This window comes from Bombina bombina, chromosome 5, assembly GCF_027579735.1.
Source record: "Bombina bombina isolate aBomBom1 chromosome 5, aBomBom1.pri, whole genome shotgun sequence".
Lineage (NCBI taxonomy): Eukaryota > Metazoa > Chordata > Amphibia > Anura > Bombinatoridae > Bombina > Bombina bombina.
Window position 1 is genome coordinate 266,042,033 of NC_069503.1, and position 20,821 is coordinate 266,062,853.

Below are 20,821 nucleotides of genomic sequence, written 5' to 3' on the forward strand. Positions count from 1 at the left end.
AGAATGATGATGTTCATTTAAAAATTCATCTGTAGGGAGAGAAGTTTTAAAAGATTTTTTACGTTTACTAGAAGGAGAAATAACAGACATAGCCTTCTTTATGGATTCAGAAACAAAATCTCTTATATTATCAGGAACATTCTGCACCTTAGATGTTGAAGGAACTGCAACAGGCAATGGTACTTTACTAAAGGAAATATTATCTGCTTTAACAAGTTTGTCATGACAATCAATACAAACAACAGCTGGAGGAATAGCTACCAAAAGTTTACAGCAGATACACTTAGCTTTGGTAGATTCAGCACTTGACAGCGATTTTCCTGTAGTATCTTCTGACTCAGATGCAACGTGAGACATCTTGCAATATGTAAGAGAAAAAACAACATATATATAAAGCAAAATTGATCAAATTCCTTAAATGACAGTTTCAGGAATGGGAAAAAATGCCAAAGAACAAGCTTCTAGCAACCAGAAGCAATAAAAAATGAGACTTAAATAATGTGGAGACAAAAGTGACGCCCATATTTTTTCGCGCCAAATAAGACGCCCACATTATTTGGCGCCTAAATGCTTTTTGGCGCCAAAAATGACGCCACATCCGGAACGCCGACATTTTTGGCGCAAAATAACGTCAAAAAATGACGCAACTTCCGGCGACACGTATGACGCCGGAAACGGAAATAGAATTTTTGCACCAAAAAAGTCCCCGCCAAGAATGACGCAATAAAATGAAGCATTTTCAGCCCCCGCGAGCCTAACAGCCCACAGGGAAAAAGTCAAATTTTAAGGTAAGAAAAAATGTTAAATTAAAATGCATTATCCCAAATATGAAACTGAAAATAAGGAAAGTTGAACATTCTGAGTCAAGGCAAATAAATGTTTGAATACATATATTTAGAACTTTATAAACAAAGTGCCCAACCATAGCTAGGAGTGTCACAGAAAATAAGACTTACTTACCCCAGGACACTCATCTACATATAGTAGATAGCCAAACCAGTACTGAAACGAGAATCAGTAGAGGTAATGGTATATATAAGAGTATATCGTCGATCTGAAAAGGGAGGTAAGAGATGAATCTCTACGACCGATAACAGAGAACCTATGAAATAGACCCCTTAGAAGGAGATCACTGCATTCAAATAGGCAATACTCTCCTCACATCCCTCTGACATTCACTGCACGCTGAGAGGAAAACCGGGCTCCAACTTGCTGCGGAGCGCATATCAACGTAGAATCTAGCACAAACTTACTTCACCACCTCCATCGGAGGCAAAGTTTGTAAAACTGAATTGTGGGTGTGGTGAGGGGTGTATTTATAGGCATTTTAAGGTTTGGGAAACTTTGCCCCTCCTGGTAGGAATGTATATCCCATACGTCACTAGCTCATGGACTCTTGCTAATTACATGAAAGAAAGCCCTTTTAAGGGCTATTGGTAGTTTAGTATTAGATGAGGGGGTATTTTATTTTGGGGGGATTTTTTATTTTTATAGGGGTATTAGTTCAGGTGCAGAGAGAAAACTGTCCCAGCCTTTAATATGTATAAAAATATATTTACACTATATATAGTACATATAGTGGTAAAAAAAACCACAGAGATATGAAAGACAACATTGTTTAGAACAAAAAAAAGAATTTATGTACATGAAATATGTTTGCAAAAGATTTCTGACTTAACACACACACACATATATATATAAAAGTATGTGCAAAGATATATGTACAAATTCTAGCATTAATAATCATTTAAAAAAATAAAAAACATGAGATAGGCATATAAAGTTGGAAAAAAACAGAATATCCGCAACATCGATGACTCTTACTTATCAACAGTCCGATGCTCATCGTGCCGTACTTGACGCGCATGTTTTTTACTGAATTTGTATAAATAAGGGCATTGTAAGCAGATTCGCGGCAGCGATGTCTGGCGAGCGTATTGACGCCAGCGAATGCACAGAGATTGATGCTTTGATAATGTAGGGAGGGAATTTCTGTATAATATATACTTAGGAGTGTGCACGTCTTAAGAGCAAACAGATTTAATCTAGAGTGTGCACATATATTTAGCATTATATGTATTACAGTAAAAACTATGCTCCAATAATTGCTGTCATATGGTGCTCAGGTCACATGCACTGAGCCTATTTTAGTATGCTTTCATACTCGCTAAGTTTTAACAAAAGAGAACTAGAGAACAATGTCAATTTGATATTGGCAATAAATTGGAAAATGTTTTTCTTAAATTATATAATCTCTTGGAATCATGAGCATTTCATTTTGACTTACATATCTTTTTAAGTTTTCATTTCTTGTATCAGTTTAAGAGGGACCTAAAATCCAAATTTTTTTCTTTCATGATTCGGATAGAACATACAATTTTAAACAACTTTCCAATTTACTTCTATTATCAATTGTTCTTTGTTTTCTTGTTATCCTTTGTTGAAAAGTAGTAAGGTAAGTTTAGGAGTGTTAATGTCTGCAGCACTATATGACAGCAGTTTTGCAATGTTATATTTAGATATGTGCATGGCGAAAAAAATTTGGTTCGGATCGATTCGGAATTTTTCGAATTTCGGTTCGGACCGATTCGAATTCGGAGAAATTTGAATTGATTCGGTTCGGATTCGTTTCGGATTCATTCGGAGTCGAAGAAATTCGGCTGGGTTCGATTCGGTTCGGAAATTCGGAATTTCGGTAAGTGTTAGGTGGGATTAGACTAGTATTATGTACAGTATATTAGGTGTAACCCATAGCAGAGTGATATAACCTAATATACTGTACAATACTAGTGTAATCCATGGCCATCAGAATCTACTGAATAAATCCGAATAAATCCGAACTAATTCGGATTTATTCGGTAGATTCGGCAGTATTTTAATTCGGAAATTCGGATCGATCCGAATCCCGAATTTTACGAATTCGGACGAATTTCTGAATCGATCCGAAACGAATCGCACATGTCTAGTTATATTACAATGTTATACAATAGCAAGATGCACTAGATGGGAGCACTATTTCCTGTCATGTAGTGCTGCAGACATGTGCACGCTACCTATCTAGATATCTCTTCAACAAAGAATAATATGAGATCAAAGCAAATTTGATAATAGAAGTAAATTAGAACCTTTTTACAATTTTATTTTATAGCTGAATCATAAAATAAACATTTTGGGTTTCATGTCCCTTTTAATATGCATCAGTTTTAAACAAAAAAAAACACAACAGACATTAACTGTTTTAATTAGCCCCTTATCGACTGCGACATACCCTATACGTCGCTGGTCGTTAAGGGATTGTGTTGCTATAATAGACCGCGCTATTAGAGCCTCCCTCTGAAAGTCTTGTTAAAATATTGCAGTTTCGCCGCTGATATTGCGGTCTCACCACTGTCAGCGAGATAGCGCTATTGAAAGCTGCACCCCCATACGTTGCTGGTCATTAAAGGGACATTATAGTGTACACTAGTTTTTTCTTTGCATAAATGTTTTGTAGATGATCCATTCATATAGCCCATACAGGTTGTTTATTTGTTTGTTTTTTAAATTATAGTTTTGATTTTAAATAACATTGCGCTGATTTTCAGACTCCTAACCAAGCCCCAAAATGTTAGAAGAATACTGATGTATACCTACTCCAGCTTTTCCTGTTTGTGTAAAGAGTCTTTTCATATGCAGGGGGAGGGGGAGTTTTTGCTTTTTTGCTATAGAACCACTTTTAGTGGGTGTTCCAGCTAACCTTTTCAACAGAGCTAAACTGGTTGCTTCTAAATACGTTTTTGAACGGTTTTACACTGGATTTTAGATCAGTATCTGTGCATATTTTTCTTTATAGAAGTGTCTATTACATGCAGTTAAATGACAATTGGTGTATACTGTCCCTTTAAGGGGTTAATTGCAATTCTTATTCAGATTAGAAAAGCAATGTGTATTCTTTTAGCTTTGTCATCTATTGCCTGGTTTATGGATTAGCAATGCAAAGGTCAGGTGGCCACTGGGTAAGGCACAATATATCATAGGTAGCTTATGTATGCAAAAAAAATAATTATAATCAGCAGTTTGGGTTTTCCATTACCTAAGTTAAAAAATTAATATGAATGTAAAACTTGCGCAAACTTTCTCAGAAGGCCTTGTGAGAATTGGTCTTGAAGGTCAAAGTACATTTAACAGTAATCCAAGATATCTAGTGTTAGGTTTAGTTGCTTCCTGGAGAGTTAGCAGTTAACAACATGATTTCTCCAGGTGACTTCCCATGGATATTTGCAGCCGTATTGATACTTTTTGGATTACAATGCAATTCTGGAGATACTTTGAACACAAGGCAGAAACGAGATACTTCTAATGATCAGTAAGTTTTGTGCAAAAAAATATTTCAACATTTGTATTGTTTAAAAAATGAGAATATAATTTTTTATTCTGTTGTTGCCTTAATGTGCAATTTAGGAATAATCTATTTCTTCATATCACCTTAAAGGGGCATGAAACCCAACATTTTCTCTCATTGTTCAGATAGAATACCATTTTAAATAACTTTTCAATTCATTTCTACTGTTAAATTTGTTTTATTCTATTGATATCCTTTGTTGAAGAAGCAACAATGTAATACTGAGAGCTAAAAACACATTAGGTGAGCTAATGACAAGGGGCATATATGTGCAGCCACCAATCAACAGCTAGTACCAAGTATTGCATTGCTGCTCCTGGCCCTACCTATGTATGCTTTTTAACAAATGATACCAAAAGAATAAAGGAAATTTGATAATAGACGTAAATTGGAAAGTTGCTTAAAATTGCATGTTCTATCCGAAATGTGGAGATTTAAATTTGGCTTTCTGTTCCTTTAACCTACTGAATAAAGAGAAGGATGAAACACATTGCATCATAGACGCAGTCCAGCCCTCTCTGGCAGTTAAGGGGTTTAACAGGGGCGGAACTACCATTGGTGCAGCAGGTGTACTGCACCAGGGTCCATGTGCTTGGGGAACCATAGCAGCCAGTGTATGCAGAATGTGTACAATCCTAATGCAGGGGAGCCTTTTATTAGGGCAGGTATATCTATCTATTTATCTAGCTATCTATCTATTAAAGGGACAGTCAAAACTCAAATGTTTGTTGTTTAAAAAGAAAGATATACCCTTTATTACCCATTCCCTAGTTTTGCATAACCAACACAGTTATAATAATACACGTTTTACCTCTGTAATTATCTTGTATCTAAGCTTCTGCCGACTGCCCCCTTATTTCAGTTCTTTTGACAGACTTGCATTTTAGCCAATCAGTGCTCACTCTTAGGTCACTTCACGTGCATGAGCTCAATGTTATCTATATGAAACACATGAACTAATGCTCTCTATTGGTCAAAATGCGTTCAGATTAGAGGCAGTCTTCAAGGTCTAAGAAATTAGCATATGAACCTCCTAGGTTTAGCTTTCAACTAAGGATACCAAGAGAATAAAGCAAAATTGGTGATAAAAGTAAATTGGGAAGTTTTTTTAAAATTACGTGCCCTATTTTAAATCATGAAAGTTTTTTTTGGACTTGACTGTCCCTTTAATACAATTGCTTACTACATAGTTACCTTTAAAGGGCCCCAGAAAAAAATGTACTGGGCCCTCTGTTGGGTAGGTCCGCTACTGGGGTTTAATTTAAATTGTGTTTGGTTTAATTAAATACTAGATCATAGAAAGTAACCAAGATACATTATTCCTCAGCATGTTGTTATGTTTTTTTTTATGTCATTACTTAAAAAGTTTCCAATTTCTCAAAGGCCTCGGATGTCTTCAGAAAATGGAAATTTGATATTTTCTCCAAGTCAAACAAAAAATATTGAGTTCAAGACTGGAACGTATGGGAAAATTAAAGTGAATGAGGATGACCTTGCAGAACTTTTAACCCAGGTAATATTTGTTGGTTGCTAAATTACCAACTCAAGGTTTTGCTTTTATTATGAGTGTTCTAGGTAATAGTCGCTGTGTGTAATCTTAAGGTTAACTTATCTAATGAGGCTTGCTGTCATTGTCTAGATTATCCTTTAATTTTTTATTGTAATTGCATACAAAGCAAACACATCTAAAATGTCATTAAAGGTACAGTATACTCAATAATTTGTATTGTTTGAAAATAAAGATAATCCCTTTATTATCCATTCCCCAGTTTTGCATAACCAACACAGTTATAATTATACACGTTTTACATCTGTGATTACCTTGTATCTAAGCCTCTGCAGCCTGCCCCCTTATTTTAGTTCGTTTGAAAGACTTGCATTTTTGCCAATCAGTGCTGACTCCTAGGTAACTCCATGTGCGTAAGCACTATGTTATCTATAAGGCACACATGAACTAACACCCTCTAGCTGTGAAAAACTGTCAACATGCCCTGAGATAAGAGGCCACCTTCAAGGGCTTAGAAATTAGCATATAAGCCTACCTAGGTTTAGCTTTCAACAAAGAATACCAAGAGAACAAAGCAAATTTGATGCTAAAAGTAAATTGGAAAGTTGTTTAAAATTGCATGCCCTATCTGAATCATGAAATTTTAATTTTGACTAGAATGTCCCTTTTAAATCATTTATTTACATATAAGCATAGCATAAATCAACAACTAAGCACTGCATTACAAAAGATCATTTTTTAAAATAAAGATTATTATATAACATTCATTTGCAAGACCTATTCAGGTTGGGTTGATGCATCCATTGAAAAGTCTGCTGAAATCCCTGTTCTCTTTTCTTGCGATCCAGTTAATGTAAAGATGTAAAGGAGCTTATGATTTAATCTTAGCAATACAAATGATCAATGTTGCGAGGTAAACTAAAATTTCCCATACTTAGGGCTCCATGTACTAAGCAGTCAGCGAGCTACCCGCAACAAATCTCGCGTCAAAACTCGCAAACTGATATGTACAAAGTCGTCAACTATGTTCAAACTCGCATCTTTAAAATTGCGAGCGTACTTATCCGCCAAACCTCGCTACCTCTCCATTTTTCACTGTAATTAGACACATTTGACCACCAACTAGCCAAAAACGAATGTACTAAAAAATCTATTTGTCCGCTCGCTACAATTTCCGCTCCCACCTCGTTATTTTTGCCTCGCCACTTTTTAGGTGGCGGGCAAGGTACAAAACAATAGGAAAGTCAATCTAGACGCCAGTCTAGACATATATAAAAGGCAGTAATATCAGCATTGTACAGCATAACTGGCGTCTAATTTGTCTCTCATTTCCATGTACATAAATTGCGCCAAATTTGTCAACTGTAATTAAAGAGTAATCTATATTTTAAATTTGTATTGTATAGTTGTCAATCTTTATAATTATTTTTATATTAATATTTATATATTATCAGATCCAGATGAAGCCATATCCAAATTGTAAATAAATATTACAAAAATAACGCTCTGTTATCACTCTTCAAAAAATTTTGAACAATAATAAAGTTGTTTAGATAAGTTGAACTTTTATAGGAGCAAAATTCTATTCCCGCGACTACTATGATGTTCGTGACACCTTGCATGTCACGTGTTAATAATTGGCCAGACAATTCAACTGAAAGTTAAGTACATCAGCTTAGTCGCGGCGAGCGAGTCGTCAAATTTATCAATAATCCGCCACTGCTCGCGGCGGGCTAGACTTGTCTATTTATTGGGGGATTATTAGTACATAGTGACAGCGGACACCATTTTGCCCGCGGCGAGTAACGGCGAGTTTATCCGCGTCTAAAATGACGGATGAATTGACGGCTTAGTACATGGAGCCCTTAAAGGGAAATTGTATTTACCTGCTGGTGTCAAACCGTTTACAAATAGCTTATTTACTTTTGTCATATTAAACATGTTTCTTTCCCTGACATCATTGACTATACTGAAAATGTAGCTATAGAAAAGCTGTGTAAACAAGAAGCAGCACAAATCAACCTCTCAATGTGGGGTGCAGTAGAGAGACTATCCCATTTTAAAAGGTGTTCCTTCCTGCAGCAGTTTTGAGTACAATGACATTACATATTTTCAGATTCTTACAGGTGTACATTGTCCCTTTAAGTATGTTGGAAGCACTCAAGTCTTTCTGTGAGTGTGTGAAACAAGCAGGACTTTTAGAGCAATTTTATAACAAAAAACAGGCAAGCTAATAAATGTACAGTATGCTGTATTGTGCTTTCCTTAAAGGGACCGTCTAATCAAATTAAAATGTCATGATTCAGATAGGGCATGCAATTTTAAGCAACTTTCCAATTTACTCAATTTACTTTTATCATCAAATTTGCTTTATTCTCTTCGTATTCTTGGTTGAAAGCTGCAGCTAGGTAGGCTCATATGCTAATTTCTAAGACCTTGAAGGCGGCCTCTTATCTTAGTGCATTTTGACAGTTTTCCACAGCTAGACAGCACTATTTCATGGAGTTATTTATGCCAGACGGTACAAGCACCTTAGGCTCTGTGTCCGTTTGTGTAATTAAATGCCCAAGTGAGAGTGTAAAGCCCACACCTTCTCTTGTGCAACCAATCGTGTTAGAGAAGGGGCTGTCAATCAACTTGAGTAAGCGCGTGAGCTTAGGGTGATAAATACACTTTTGAAACAGCTATAGTTTTATTAGAATTATTTTTGCTTATTCATTTATATTGCAAAAATGTTTCTATTCAAAACTGAAATGCTTCCATGGGGGTTCACATTTTGGCTGCAGTGTCTCTTTTAAAGAGACATTGGAGTATAAGTTTTTTTTATTTTTTATTTTATCTAAGCGACAACATTTTAGACATGATTAATGAAATGATGCCCAATCTTTAACACATGGGAACTGCATATTCATATTTTACAAATGTTTATTTACAAGTAACAAGCTCAGAGTCAATTGTGAAAGAACTGCAAATAAACTCCAACAATGAAATATAATAAAAAAAGTAATTCATGCGGAGCCCTACTCAACGTTTCATAAACTCAGGGGGAACACTTCCCAGACCTGAGTGTAAATTCACTTACAATTAAAATATATGGCAGGTTAATGGTACATTTTAAAACATAACTTTTACTTGAGATTGAAGGATAAAATGTGAAAATATATCGCATAATAGACTGCATGGTATATCAGTCCAGCAGGCATTAAAAACACTTCATTTGCTGGTCATTTAATTAGTTAGATAATAGCATACTACGGGCTCCTTGTACAAAGCAGCATAAGCTGCTCCGGAGCCCTTGCCGCGCAGGTTCACACATGTGAGCCTGCTTCTCGCAATGTAACAAGCAGCGGTCAGTAGACCATTGCTTCTTACTCTCTTTGCCACATCTAAGGTGGCAGGAAGAAATCACCCTGAACTCACGCGCTTACACGGGGTGATTGACAGCCCCTTCTCTAACACGATTGGTCACACAAGAGAAGGGGTGGGCTTAACACTCTCACTTGAGCATTTAATGACACAAACGGACAGTGGACAAACAGAATCTGCTGCCGTATGCCACTAAGGCAGGCAGACAACTTCTCATGCCTTATAATACATGTGGGCCTATGACAGAATTTTTTTCTAAGGAGTAGAGCAAGAGGAATTGTACTATATTATTAAAGCTGCACTGGCTGTCCCCTTCATACATTACTGCCCATTTTCATATTTTAGGTATCCCTTATCATAGTTATGCCAGTAGATGAAATAGCTTCTCTGCTACTGGTGCACAAAGGCACAGCAAATGAGCAAGTTAAAAAAGAGGGACATTCCTCTTTTCTTCTTTTTTTTTTTTTAAATATCTTTATTTTTCAAGTGCAACAGACAGATAGAAGTAATTACATTCGGTAGTATTTACGTGGTATATGATTACATGGCAAATGATAACATCAATTATAAAACAGTTGTCATGTCAATACTGTAGCCTGGGTCTTGAAAAGTGATAAAAGAAAAGAGCAAAAGAAAAAACAAAAACAAATTTCCATCGTGCACAATTTTTCTTTTAACCTTAAACACAAAATAATATTAACTTCCTAACTCTCAGCTGGCATAATTCACTCTCCGACAACCTCCTCCCCCCCCCCCCCCCCGGGAACTTCTCCGAACTAGTCTACCAGTCTCCTCGCAATGTTGCCTCTAAAACGTACTCTGTGTTCTTAAATGGTGCAATGATTATAGTACGCGAAGTATCTGGTAGTGTGTGAATAAAGGGTCCCCATTTGTTAAAGAAGGACCGAACCCTAGCATTCATGTCTCCTAAGCCGTCTGCTTGCTCAATAAAAAGTTGCTTTAGCAACGCCTGCTTTAGCTGTGTAACAGTGGGTGGGTTTCGTTTGAGCCAATTTTGGAAGATCAGATGTCTCGCCATCAATACTATATTAGAGATAAGTAGTTTAATATGTTTGGGTAGGCCTAAAAAGTCAAGGAATACTACATTCTGAAATGTCCAATCCCCACAGGGGCATTGTATTTTTGTCTTTACCCAGTGTGCCGTCATCTTCCAGAATCTGACTAGTTTAGGACAGTTCCACACCATGTGTTCAATATCCGCGTCTATCAGACTGCACCTAGGACACTTACTGTCCCTGTCTGCCTTCCATCTCTGGAATTTCCCAGGGGTAACATAGCTGTCGTGTATTAGCTTAAAATGGGATTCTCTCACCTCTGAGGAGAGAGTTGCTGACTTTACTCTACTGATGCTTTTCTCAACTTCCACCGCTGTCACATCTTTTGCAAGCCTATCACTCCAAATGGAGGCTATCTTGTCTATGCAGGTTGTCCCCGCTAGTCTGTTCATCTTTGTGTACAATGGTGCTATAGAGGTGATGCCATGCCGAGCTAATTCTATGCTTTGTTTTATAGCTGTTTGGTCTTTGTTGTTCCCCTCCCTCCGTAGTGTGTCAAGGTAATGTCTGGCTTGCAAGTAAGCGTAGTGATGTGTTCTGGGCAGGTCAAACGTGGTTCTTAGGGTTTCAAAAGTCTGCATGAGTCCCCCCTCCCTTGTCATTGTTTGACCTACTGTGCGAAGTCCCTGGCTCTTCCACTGAAGAAAAGCTTTAGTCGATATACCTGCAGGGAACTCAGGGTTGCCGCACCATGGCAAATATGCGGTCAATCTGTGGTTGCCCCCTAGTGTCTTGCAAAACTGTCTCCAAGCTCTCGCCGGTTGGGCCAGGAGCTCCATGTCTTTTAAGTGTTTGGTCGCTTGGGTTTGGGTCATGTGTGGGATCATCTCTAAAGCCCATGGTTTCGTCAGTTCATTTTCCAACCTAGGGTCAGAGAACTTTCCCCGTCCCGTCAGCCAGTCAATAACAAATTTACATTGGGCCGCCCAGTTGTATAGTTCAAAGTTTGGTAGTGCTAATCCCCCCATCTCCCTTGGGGCGGTAAGCTTGAGAAAACTGACCCTGTGTTTCTTGTTGTTCCAAATAAATTTAAGCACCTTTCCCTTAATGTGATTTAAGTCTGATTTTCGCAGTATTGCTGGCAGAGTCTGGAAAAAATAAAGCAGTTTGGGGAAATAGATCATCTTTATAAGTCCCACCCTTCCCGATAGGTTCAAGGGCAGCGAAGTCCACCCCCCAATCAGGCTGTCTAATTGTTTAAGCAAGGGACCATAGTTAATAGAGTACCATCTGCGTGGGTCTGCGTGTAGTGTAATACCTAAATATTTGAAGTTACCCTCCACTATCCTAAAGTCATAGCCGGGAATTTGTTTTTTACCTTTTGACAATAACCAGAGTAGTTCAGTTTTGTCAGTGTTGACTTTGTATCCAGAGACTAAGCCAAATTCATTGATTATTTCCATCAATTTTGGAATATTTTTTTGAGGGTCTTGTACGTATAACACCATGTCATCAGCAAAGAGCGAGACATGCAAGGTCGACTCGCCTATGCGCATCCCCTGCATTGTCTGCCTAATTTTTATTGCCAGGGGCTCTATAGCCAGGTCAAAAAGGAGTGGGGAGAGGGGGCAGCCCTGTCTAGTGCCTCTATGGAGTGTGAAGGGTCTGGTAGGTGTGCCATTGATTAGGAGGGATGCTTGGGGTTCTCTATAAAGATTCTCAATGGCCCTGACAAATGCACCTTCGATGCCCATCTTGCCCATGGTGGTGTATAAATGTTCCCACAAGACCTTGTCAAAGGCTTTTTCAGCGTCTAAGAATAGTAGGGCTGCCTCGTCATGTGTCGCTATGTTCTGGTTATGTTGCGTTATGTTCCAATAGTGTTGGATAATTGTTTGGACTCTTCGAATGTTAAGTACTGAAGATCTCCCCTTAACGAAACCCGTCTGATCCTCGTGTACTAATGTCGGGAGTATATTTGCTAGCCTGTTTGCAAGGAGTTTAGTTAGGATTTTGTAGTCCTGATTAAGCAGGGAAATAGGACGATATGACTGAGTTAAAAGGGGGTCTCTACCCTCCTTTGGAATAATACTGATATTGGCTTCCGCAAACCTGGGGGAGGGTCTAACTTCACCACTGAGGAGACCATTGAACAGCTGCGTCAAAGTCGGGCCTATATCGGTTCCCATTATTTTATAAAACTCTGCTGGCAAGCCATCAGGCCCTGGAGTTTTCTCTAATGTTAGATCCTTAATTATGGTCAGAATTTCGTTCAAAGTAACGGGGCTATTGAGGCTGTCAAGTTGGGCTCTGTCAATCGTTGGTATCCGCAACTGTTCCCAGAATCTGTCCATATCCCTTGGCAGTACCTCCTGTGGTGAGTAGAGATCTTTGTAAAAGTCAGTAAATGCCCTTTGGATGTCTTCCTCCCTATTCAAAACTACGTCGCCCCGCTTAATAGCCAGTATAGGATTTCTTTTTGTCGATAATTTCGTCATTCTCGCTAACAGTCTTCCCGTCTTGCCTCCGAACCTATAGTACCTAGCCTGTATTTTAGAGTGTGTTTTGTTGGTTTGTTGGAGTATATAGTCATCTCTTGCTCGCTTAATGTCCTTGTATTTGAGTCTGTTGATTGTGTTTGGGTTCCTAAGATATTTATTCCTCGCATTTAAGATCTGTGCTAGTAGGAGTTCTGACTGTGCCCTGCTCTTTTTCTTGATGTTTGCGGCGTAAGCCGAGATAACCCCCCTCAAGACAGCTTTAGCTGTTTCCCAGAACAGTATAGGGTCACCTGCATGCAATTGATTGGTCTCTGCAAATGCCAGCCATTCCCCTAGGATGTGTCTATAGAAGTTGGGGTCTTTACATAAATACGCTGGGAACACCCACCTATTGGTTTTCCCCCTCCCGGGGCTAAGTTGGATCTTGACTGCTACTGGGGCATGGTCTGAGATCGTTATTGGGTCTATCTCAGCTCCCAACACTCTGGGGCATAGCTCTGTGGATATCAGAAAATAATCGAGTCTGGCCATGGTGTCCTTTGCTACTGACATGCAGGTAAAATCCCTCTGCTCCGGGTATCTGGCTCTCCAGATATCTTGTAGCCCTAAGGTTTTCTTGAAATTATGAAGTATTAGGGATTCTTTTTTGGAGTTTCTAAAACTCTGAGGGGTAACGGCTTTCTTGTCTGGGTTATAAAATCTATCGGCAGGGACCTGAGGAGCAATATTGAAATCTCCTCCGACAACAGTGGGCAGCGTGGTAAACTGCATTATCTTAGCGTGCAATCCCCTCCAGAAATGTTGTTTCTGTCTTTGTGGCCCATACACTCCTACCAGAGCAAAGGGGACTCCCATGACCTCTAATTGAAGCATTACAAATCTCCCCTCCTGATCTATGTCGGTCTTAGTGATAGTATACGTCAGGTGTTTTCTAAGTAGTATAGCCACACCTCTAGCTCGTCTCAGTTCGTATGGGGTATATATAACTTCTCCCACCCAGCCCTGTTGCAATTTTTTGTGTTCAAGGTTCGTCAAATGTGTTTCCTCTAATATGGCTATGTCAACTTTTCTAGATCTTAGGTAACGCAGGATAGATCTGCGTTTTTGCGGAGAGGTTATGCCTCCCACATTCCAGCTCATAATATGTAGGTTATGTGTCATCTGTAACTCGGTTTGTGGATGGGATGTAGGGTAAGAAATTGATTACACGTAGGTCCGATAACACATTGTGTAAGAAACATTTTAGGTGTCTTGTTTGTACTTTACCACCAGATTTTAGACTAAAAACATTTCCCTTTGTCGGAGAGTCCCGGGGGAAGAGGAGAGCATCCTGCCAGCTAACTAAAAATAAAAACAACACGATTAACAACATTGAAAACAAATTAAACAGACATTTCAACAGATAGCTTTTAGAAAACAGAACCAATTGGTTTTTTCTTTCCATTGAAATAGCAATCACTTAGCGTCTAATTCAATAACTGTGTATAAACTTATTCATTACTTTGCTGCACTTTATCCCCTTTAGTTGTTCTACTTTGGTATGCTGAGAATGATTTTCCCCTCAGTTGTTCAGGTCAGGTCTCTACCTTAATGATGTGGTTGTGACTATCTTCGTGTTTCGCATCCCTCTATTATCTAGTGCCAGAAAGGGTCACCTCTCCTCAGAGTATGTGTCTCCCGTATGTGTAATTTGTATTGGTGGAAATCAGCCTATCAGTTCTAGCATGTGATCCTCTCCGCCTGCCTGCCAGCGGGGGCCAGCATAGGAGGGGAGTATAATGTATAGGGGCACTGGAACTAGTAGTGTGCTGGAGGGTACCCTCTCCTTAGGTAAATGACCTTCATAGTGGGGGAGCTTGGGAGCTAGAGCTAGGTAATCAATCATGTCATTCGGTAGCCTCTAATACTTTTCTACTGGCCGCTCACCAAAATTATAAGCTAAAAGGTATTTGCAGTATGAAACAGAACAAATGAACAAACATATTCCCAAAGGCGTTCATGTTACCATATTAACCACTGAAAGACAACAAAAGCTATTAACATAATGAGGGAGAGGGGTGTTCCCTTCCATAAAGTCTTCTAGTGAGGTAGACTCATGTAAATGTGGGTGTCTCAATAGTAAATTTTTCTAATTTTCCTCCCTCTCAGTGCTTATCAACAGGTCTTAGCATGTTACCAGTCCCTCAGATTGGGTTCTCCATCCTTTCAGGCTTCCTTGTCAGCTAGCTCTTGTTCAAGTCTCAGGAACTTTCGCAGATGTTTAGGGTCATCGAAAAACTTAATTCCCTGCTGAGTCTGTAGTTTAAGTTTTGCTGGGAACAGCAGGGACACAGATCTCCCTGCCTCAATCAGCGATTTGCAGTAGGGAGAGAACTCCCTTCTTCTCCTGGAGATCTCGGCAGAGTAATCTTGGAAGATGAGGATTTTTTTCCCCTCAAACAGCAGTGGGGAACATTGACGATAGGCTCTCAAGATCGTGATTTTATCTTTGAAATTAAGATAGCGTATCATCACTTGTCTGGGTCCCCTGGTTGTCTTTGGGTCTTGGTTAATAATCCCTATTCTGTGGGCTCTCTCAGCTACACATGGTATATCCTCAGATGAGAGGTGCAAGAGAGTGGGCAAGGTTTTTTCTGCAAATTCTAGGAGGTCAGTGCTTGAGATAGTTTCTGGCAGTCCCACAATGCGCAGGTTGTTCCGCCTTGAGCGGTTTTCGAGGTCGTCGAGTTTGTCAGTTAATAACTTGTTTTGGGCCTCAAGCGCTATTATTTTGCTGGAGTTTTCTCGCTGCCTAATTTCTCCATCTCCCACCCTTTGTTCCAAATGTTGGAGCCTTGAGGAGAACGATTTAAACTCAGATGACAGAGTATCCATTCCCGTTTGTAGTTTTGGCAGGAACAGGGCTGATATTTGGGACACTATAGGGTGGGTTTCCAATGTCTCTTCATCTGCAGCATCTGTGGCCATAACCTCAGCAGTATGAATTTCTGCTACAGCTTTGGTTTTTCTGTCTTGGTGTTTCTGTCTGCTCGACATTGTACCAGTGGTCTTCACAAAACTGGAGTAGTACCTCTGCATGCAATGTGCCTCCACTCAGGGAAAGTGGTTTGCGCTGTAAGTGGCTCTAGGTGCCGTAAAAAGGTATGGATTGCGGGGGGTGCAGCGCAGTGTGAAAGGCTTATTTCATAACCAGAAATCGTGCATTATTCTCAGTATCTTTCAGAGCCATATAGAAAATCGGCATAGTCAGCCCTCTTCTCTCTTTATTTGTCTTATTGTCCATTCGGATGTGGCTTATAGTCGATCCCTACGCCTGAGGGTGTCTGCTTTCAAACTTTTATTCCCGCTTGCCATTCCTCAGTGATAGGACTTCTATTTCCCCAATGTGTAGTAACACCGGGTCGGTGCATGTATTTGGAGCGTCTCTGTACTCAGTGTAGGCCAGCCCACGTGGCTTAGAGTTCGCCTAAAAGTGTTTAAGATTGGCCTGTCGTATGGCTGTACGGGTAGCAATGCCAGAGTTTATGTGTACCACACAGCAGGGGAGTCTGGCTATGTTTTGTTCGCAGCCCTTAAAGTGTTTTGCTGTATGTTAAGTGCCCCGGTTTCTTACCCGCGGTGTTTCCAAGATGGCGGCTCCCCTCTATGCTTTTCTCCGGTCTCTCACTCCGCCACTCCTCGGTCTTAGTAGCGTTTGTCTTGGCAGCTTATAAGACCGGTACAGTAGGTTATCTGAGTGCGGTGAAATCTGAGCAGCAGTGAGGTGTTAGCAGTTGTTTCGTCGCGGCCGCGACTTTTCTTATTAGCGATATCTCGTTCCGGTGGGGGAGCCGTTGGCTTTGACTCCGTGCTGCAATAATGTCCGGACAGGTCCAGTAGGTCACCTGTCAAGGTTGGCGAGCTTTGTGGGCTATTGAGGTGTAGGATTTAGGAGTTTATCAGTCTATGTCTCCGGAGCTCCTTCTACCTGCGTCCTCACTCTTTGCCCGCCCACCGGAAGTCTCCCCTCTTTTCTTCTTTTTTAACTTGCTCATATATAGGCAAGCATATGCCAGGGCAACATTAGAACGCATCAAGATCCCCATAGCTGTAAAAAGAACTTGTCATCAATAGAAAAAATATAAGTTAAAACTAACTCCAATAATTCCATGAAGAAATCAATTTGAATATTTCCCAGATTTTACTAAAACAGACCACGCACTGTTTAAGCCATCCTGGTGAGGAATAACACTGTAGAGACTGGATACATCCCAAGTCACTAGAATGGCTCCCTTGGGGAGTCAGGAATATATTTTAGGTTATGGAGGAAATCACCAAGGGTGTTAAGATCTTCTCCAAAAATTTAGCTATGGGGCGGAAGAGGGAATCAATGGAGGCCATTATGGGCCTACCCAGAGGATTATGGAGGTCCTTATGGACATTAAGTAGTATATAAAAATAGAGGGGGTCCTAGGTAATAATGCCCTCTTCGAGTGCTCTAAATAAGATTTCCCTCACATTCTTAACAAAATATGGCAAGAGATCCTGATCTAACTCCTTGTAGACTTCAGTATCACAAAGTTGTTTACAAATCTCACCCTTACATGCTGCTGTATCCATGACAACAGCCCCGCCCTTATCGGCACCAGGATTCTTTTTCAGCGTATCAAGGGCTGATCTCTCAGCAGCAGTGTAAAACTCCTTGTTAACCACCTGTATACATGTGTCCACAGCATGATTATAACTTGCAGGACAGAAGGAGGTTTTACAAAACAACCCAACATCTGCTGAATCAGTAGCATTGGAGATAGTAACAGAGTCACCAGATCCTAACTCTGATCGATTTTCTGAACCAAAAAAAGATTTAATAGAGTGATACAGTCTCTGTAGATCTATTTCCATATTAAAGGTATCTAAGGACTCACTCAGACAAAAAGACAATCCTTTAGACAGCACAAGACAGATTATGTGGTAAAATGTATAGCTCAAGATGTTAACAGCATTATCCCATCTTATTTCTTTGTGCACCATGGAGTACTGATCCTTATAGTTTTTTCATATGTTTATATAGGGGACCAGATGTTCCAGATTTATTACATACGCAAATTGTAGACATGTGCGTTTGGATTTGAATGAGGAAGAGGGCGGCTGCTCATTACATTAAAGGGACATAATACTCTATGTTAAATCACTTGACACTGATGCAGTATAACTGTAAAAAGCTGACAGGAAAATATCACCTGAGTATCTCTATGTAAAAAAGGAAGATATTTTACCTCACAATTCCTCAGCTCAGCAGAGTAAGTTCTGTGTAAAAAGTTATCTTTCAGTTACTGTCCAGCTACAGGTAAAAAAAAATAAAACAAAAACTGCAGCCAATCAGCATAAACAGTGCTGAGGTCATGAACTCTTTTACTGTGATCTTGTGAGATTTGACTTAACTCTCATGAGATTTCATAGTAAACTTCCTTAATCTGAATAGGAAAATAACATGAGTGTGCACGAAGGCTCACTCCCTTGACTGTCCCAGGACATGCATACTGATTTGCTGCTTAAAGTCCTTTGCAATAGGGTTTGAGTACTTAGGTAAATTGAGGTAAAATATCTTTCTTTTTTACATAGAGATGTTCAGGTGATATCTTCTAGCCAGCTTTTTACAGCTATGCTGCATCACTTTTATGTGTTTCAACATTTGGGTATCATGGTTCTTTAAGCTCTTTTTGTAGCCAGATTTATTCATGTGAAAGTTCAACACACTAAGATCTACATTTGCACAAATCTTAGTGTTTTTCACTTTCTCAAGAATAAATACGGCTCTGAAAATAGAATAATACCACAAGCGCCCACCTTGTTTCAAATTCTCCTAACGAAAGATCTGAATGCACATGTCTAGTAAATTTGGTGGCTTAAAAGGGTAATGTACTCCCAAAATTCTCTCATGCATATGAAACAGCTTCATCTAAACATGTTAAATATCTTTTTTGTGCATACAAATGTGAAATAAAAGCTGTTAAAATTTTAAATTCAAACTAATTTAGCTTTATTACTAGTACTTATTACTTTTGTAATAATTTACAATATCTTCTCAGCAGCTGTATATATGTTGTGCAGTTGAAGACCAATTCCTCCACTTCAATATAATTCTGTAATGTCCACAGCACTTAGTATGTTAAAATATTTCCTTTATTTGGACAACAGGTTAAACAACGCAATGTTTTGGGCCTTGCTACCCTTAATCATGCACCATGCTGTAGACCTTACAGAATACTATTGTACTAATGCTCGTTAACTGATAGCTACTTCCTGCTATCACTGATTGAGGCAGTAATTTCAGCATATTTATGCTGCTTTTTCACATGGATTATAGAATATTTTCTAGAATAGTGTTCCAGTAACCAATACAAACAGCAATATTTCTAATGGACTGGAATGCCATAGAAATGAAAGTCAAACATTAGAAGCTCATGTTGAGGTTTGCACAAAGCAAAATCTAATGGGTGTGTGGAATGGGGACCTATGATTTCAAAATGCAAATTCTAAAAGATAGGAATATACCCTAATGTCTGGTATAATTATATTTAAAAAAAAAGACAATTGAAGAAATACATCAATAAAAAGCTGTGGCTTAAGCAAAGTGGATTAAATAAAAAAATCAGAATGTATAATAATTTTTTTAAAATTATACTCATATTTTAATAGATGTTTTAGTTCTAAAAATACAAGAATAGTAAAAAATATTTTAAATATAACTTTGGAAATTACCTTGGTAACCACGTGGCATACATAAGCCAATCAGTACACTAAACAAAGATTTGTTTGGAAAATATTTCAGTTTAGTTATAAAGGTATTTAAAGGAAATGAATTATGGCTTATTAATATACTTACCAGGAGTCATTAAAACAGTTGTAACATGATTTGGAGATGAACTAATTCCAGTTTAGTTGGTTAATTATTAATGAAACATGGGGATGACTAAATATTCTAATGCAATTAACAGAATGTGCAGTTTGGCTAATACATTGATTATTTTGTAATAATATGTAAAATAAATTATGGTATGTAAATGATGATCCAGATACATCCCACCCAAAATAAATACAGGAACAAAACCCTTTATCCGAACTGCTTGGGACTGGAAAAGTATGGATTTCGATATAGGGCTAGATTAAGAGTGGAACGCAAAATATCGCTTACGTGAGCGTGATATTTGCGCTCCACTTAGTAATACCAGCGCATGCGAATGTGACCTCGCACAGAAGCTTTGCGCTCACAAGAGCGTGCTTCTATAAACTCCAATGGGATCCTCGTTCTCATGCCATCAGACACGGCATGAGAACCTAGCATAGCAAAGGGGGTAAGTCGCACAGCGATGGACAGCAAATTTAAATATACATCTATATACACATATTAACACATATACATACATATATATATATATATATATATTTACAGGGAACATACAGTCCCCATAGACCGCAATGTAAAGGTACTTTTCAGTGCCGTTTTTTCCTAACACCCCACATCCGCCAACTTTAAACCCTAAAAACTGCTTTATGCAGTTTTTTTTTATTTAAAAAATGCTTTTTTTTCTAATGAAAAACTACAATATACTTTATTTTGGGGGCAATTGGGGGATATTTTGAAAATGAACCAGAGATCTGATCTCTGGTTAATTTTGGGAGCGCTAATTGCTACAGCGAACTCACAGTAGCAATAACCAGCCACTTTGGAAAAGAGCTGGATGTCCTTTTAAGGGCAATGCCCATACAAATGCCCCTTTTGGGGCAATGGGTAGCTTGTTTTTTTTTTTAGAGTTAGTTTTTTTTAGTTTGGGGGGTTGGTCGGGGTTTTTTTACTGTTGGGGGGACTTTGTATTTCTTTTATAGGTAAAAGAGCTGTTTAACTTAGGGCAAAGCCCTACAAAAGGCCATTTTAAGGGCTATTGGTAGTTCATTGTAGGCTAGGGGCTTTTCTATTTTTATAGGGCTATTAGATTAGGTGTAATTGTTTTTATTTTTGATAATTTCGTTTGTTATTTTTGTAAGCTTAGTATTTTTTATTTTTCGAAAT

At 38.8% G+C, this 20,821-nt stretch overlaps 1 protein-coding gene across 1 annotated transcript in view; it reads left to right on the forward strand.

Moving 5' to 3' along the window:
• The first annotated feature begins 4,226 nt into the window (after nucleotides 1–4,226).
• The window catches only part of CUBN (cubilin), a 749,121-nt gene continuing 732,526 nt past the window's right edge, over nucleotides 4,227–20,821 (forward strand). Inside the window, exons 1-2 of the mRNA XM_053713984.1 lie at nucleotides 4,227–4,345; nucleotides 5,765–5,894. Coding sequence (XP_053569959.1) covers nucleotides 4,227–4,345; nucleotides 5,765–5,894 — 249 coding nt within the window. The remainder of the gene's footprint in view (nucleotides 4,346–5,764; nucleotides 5,895–20,821) is intronic.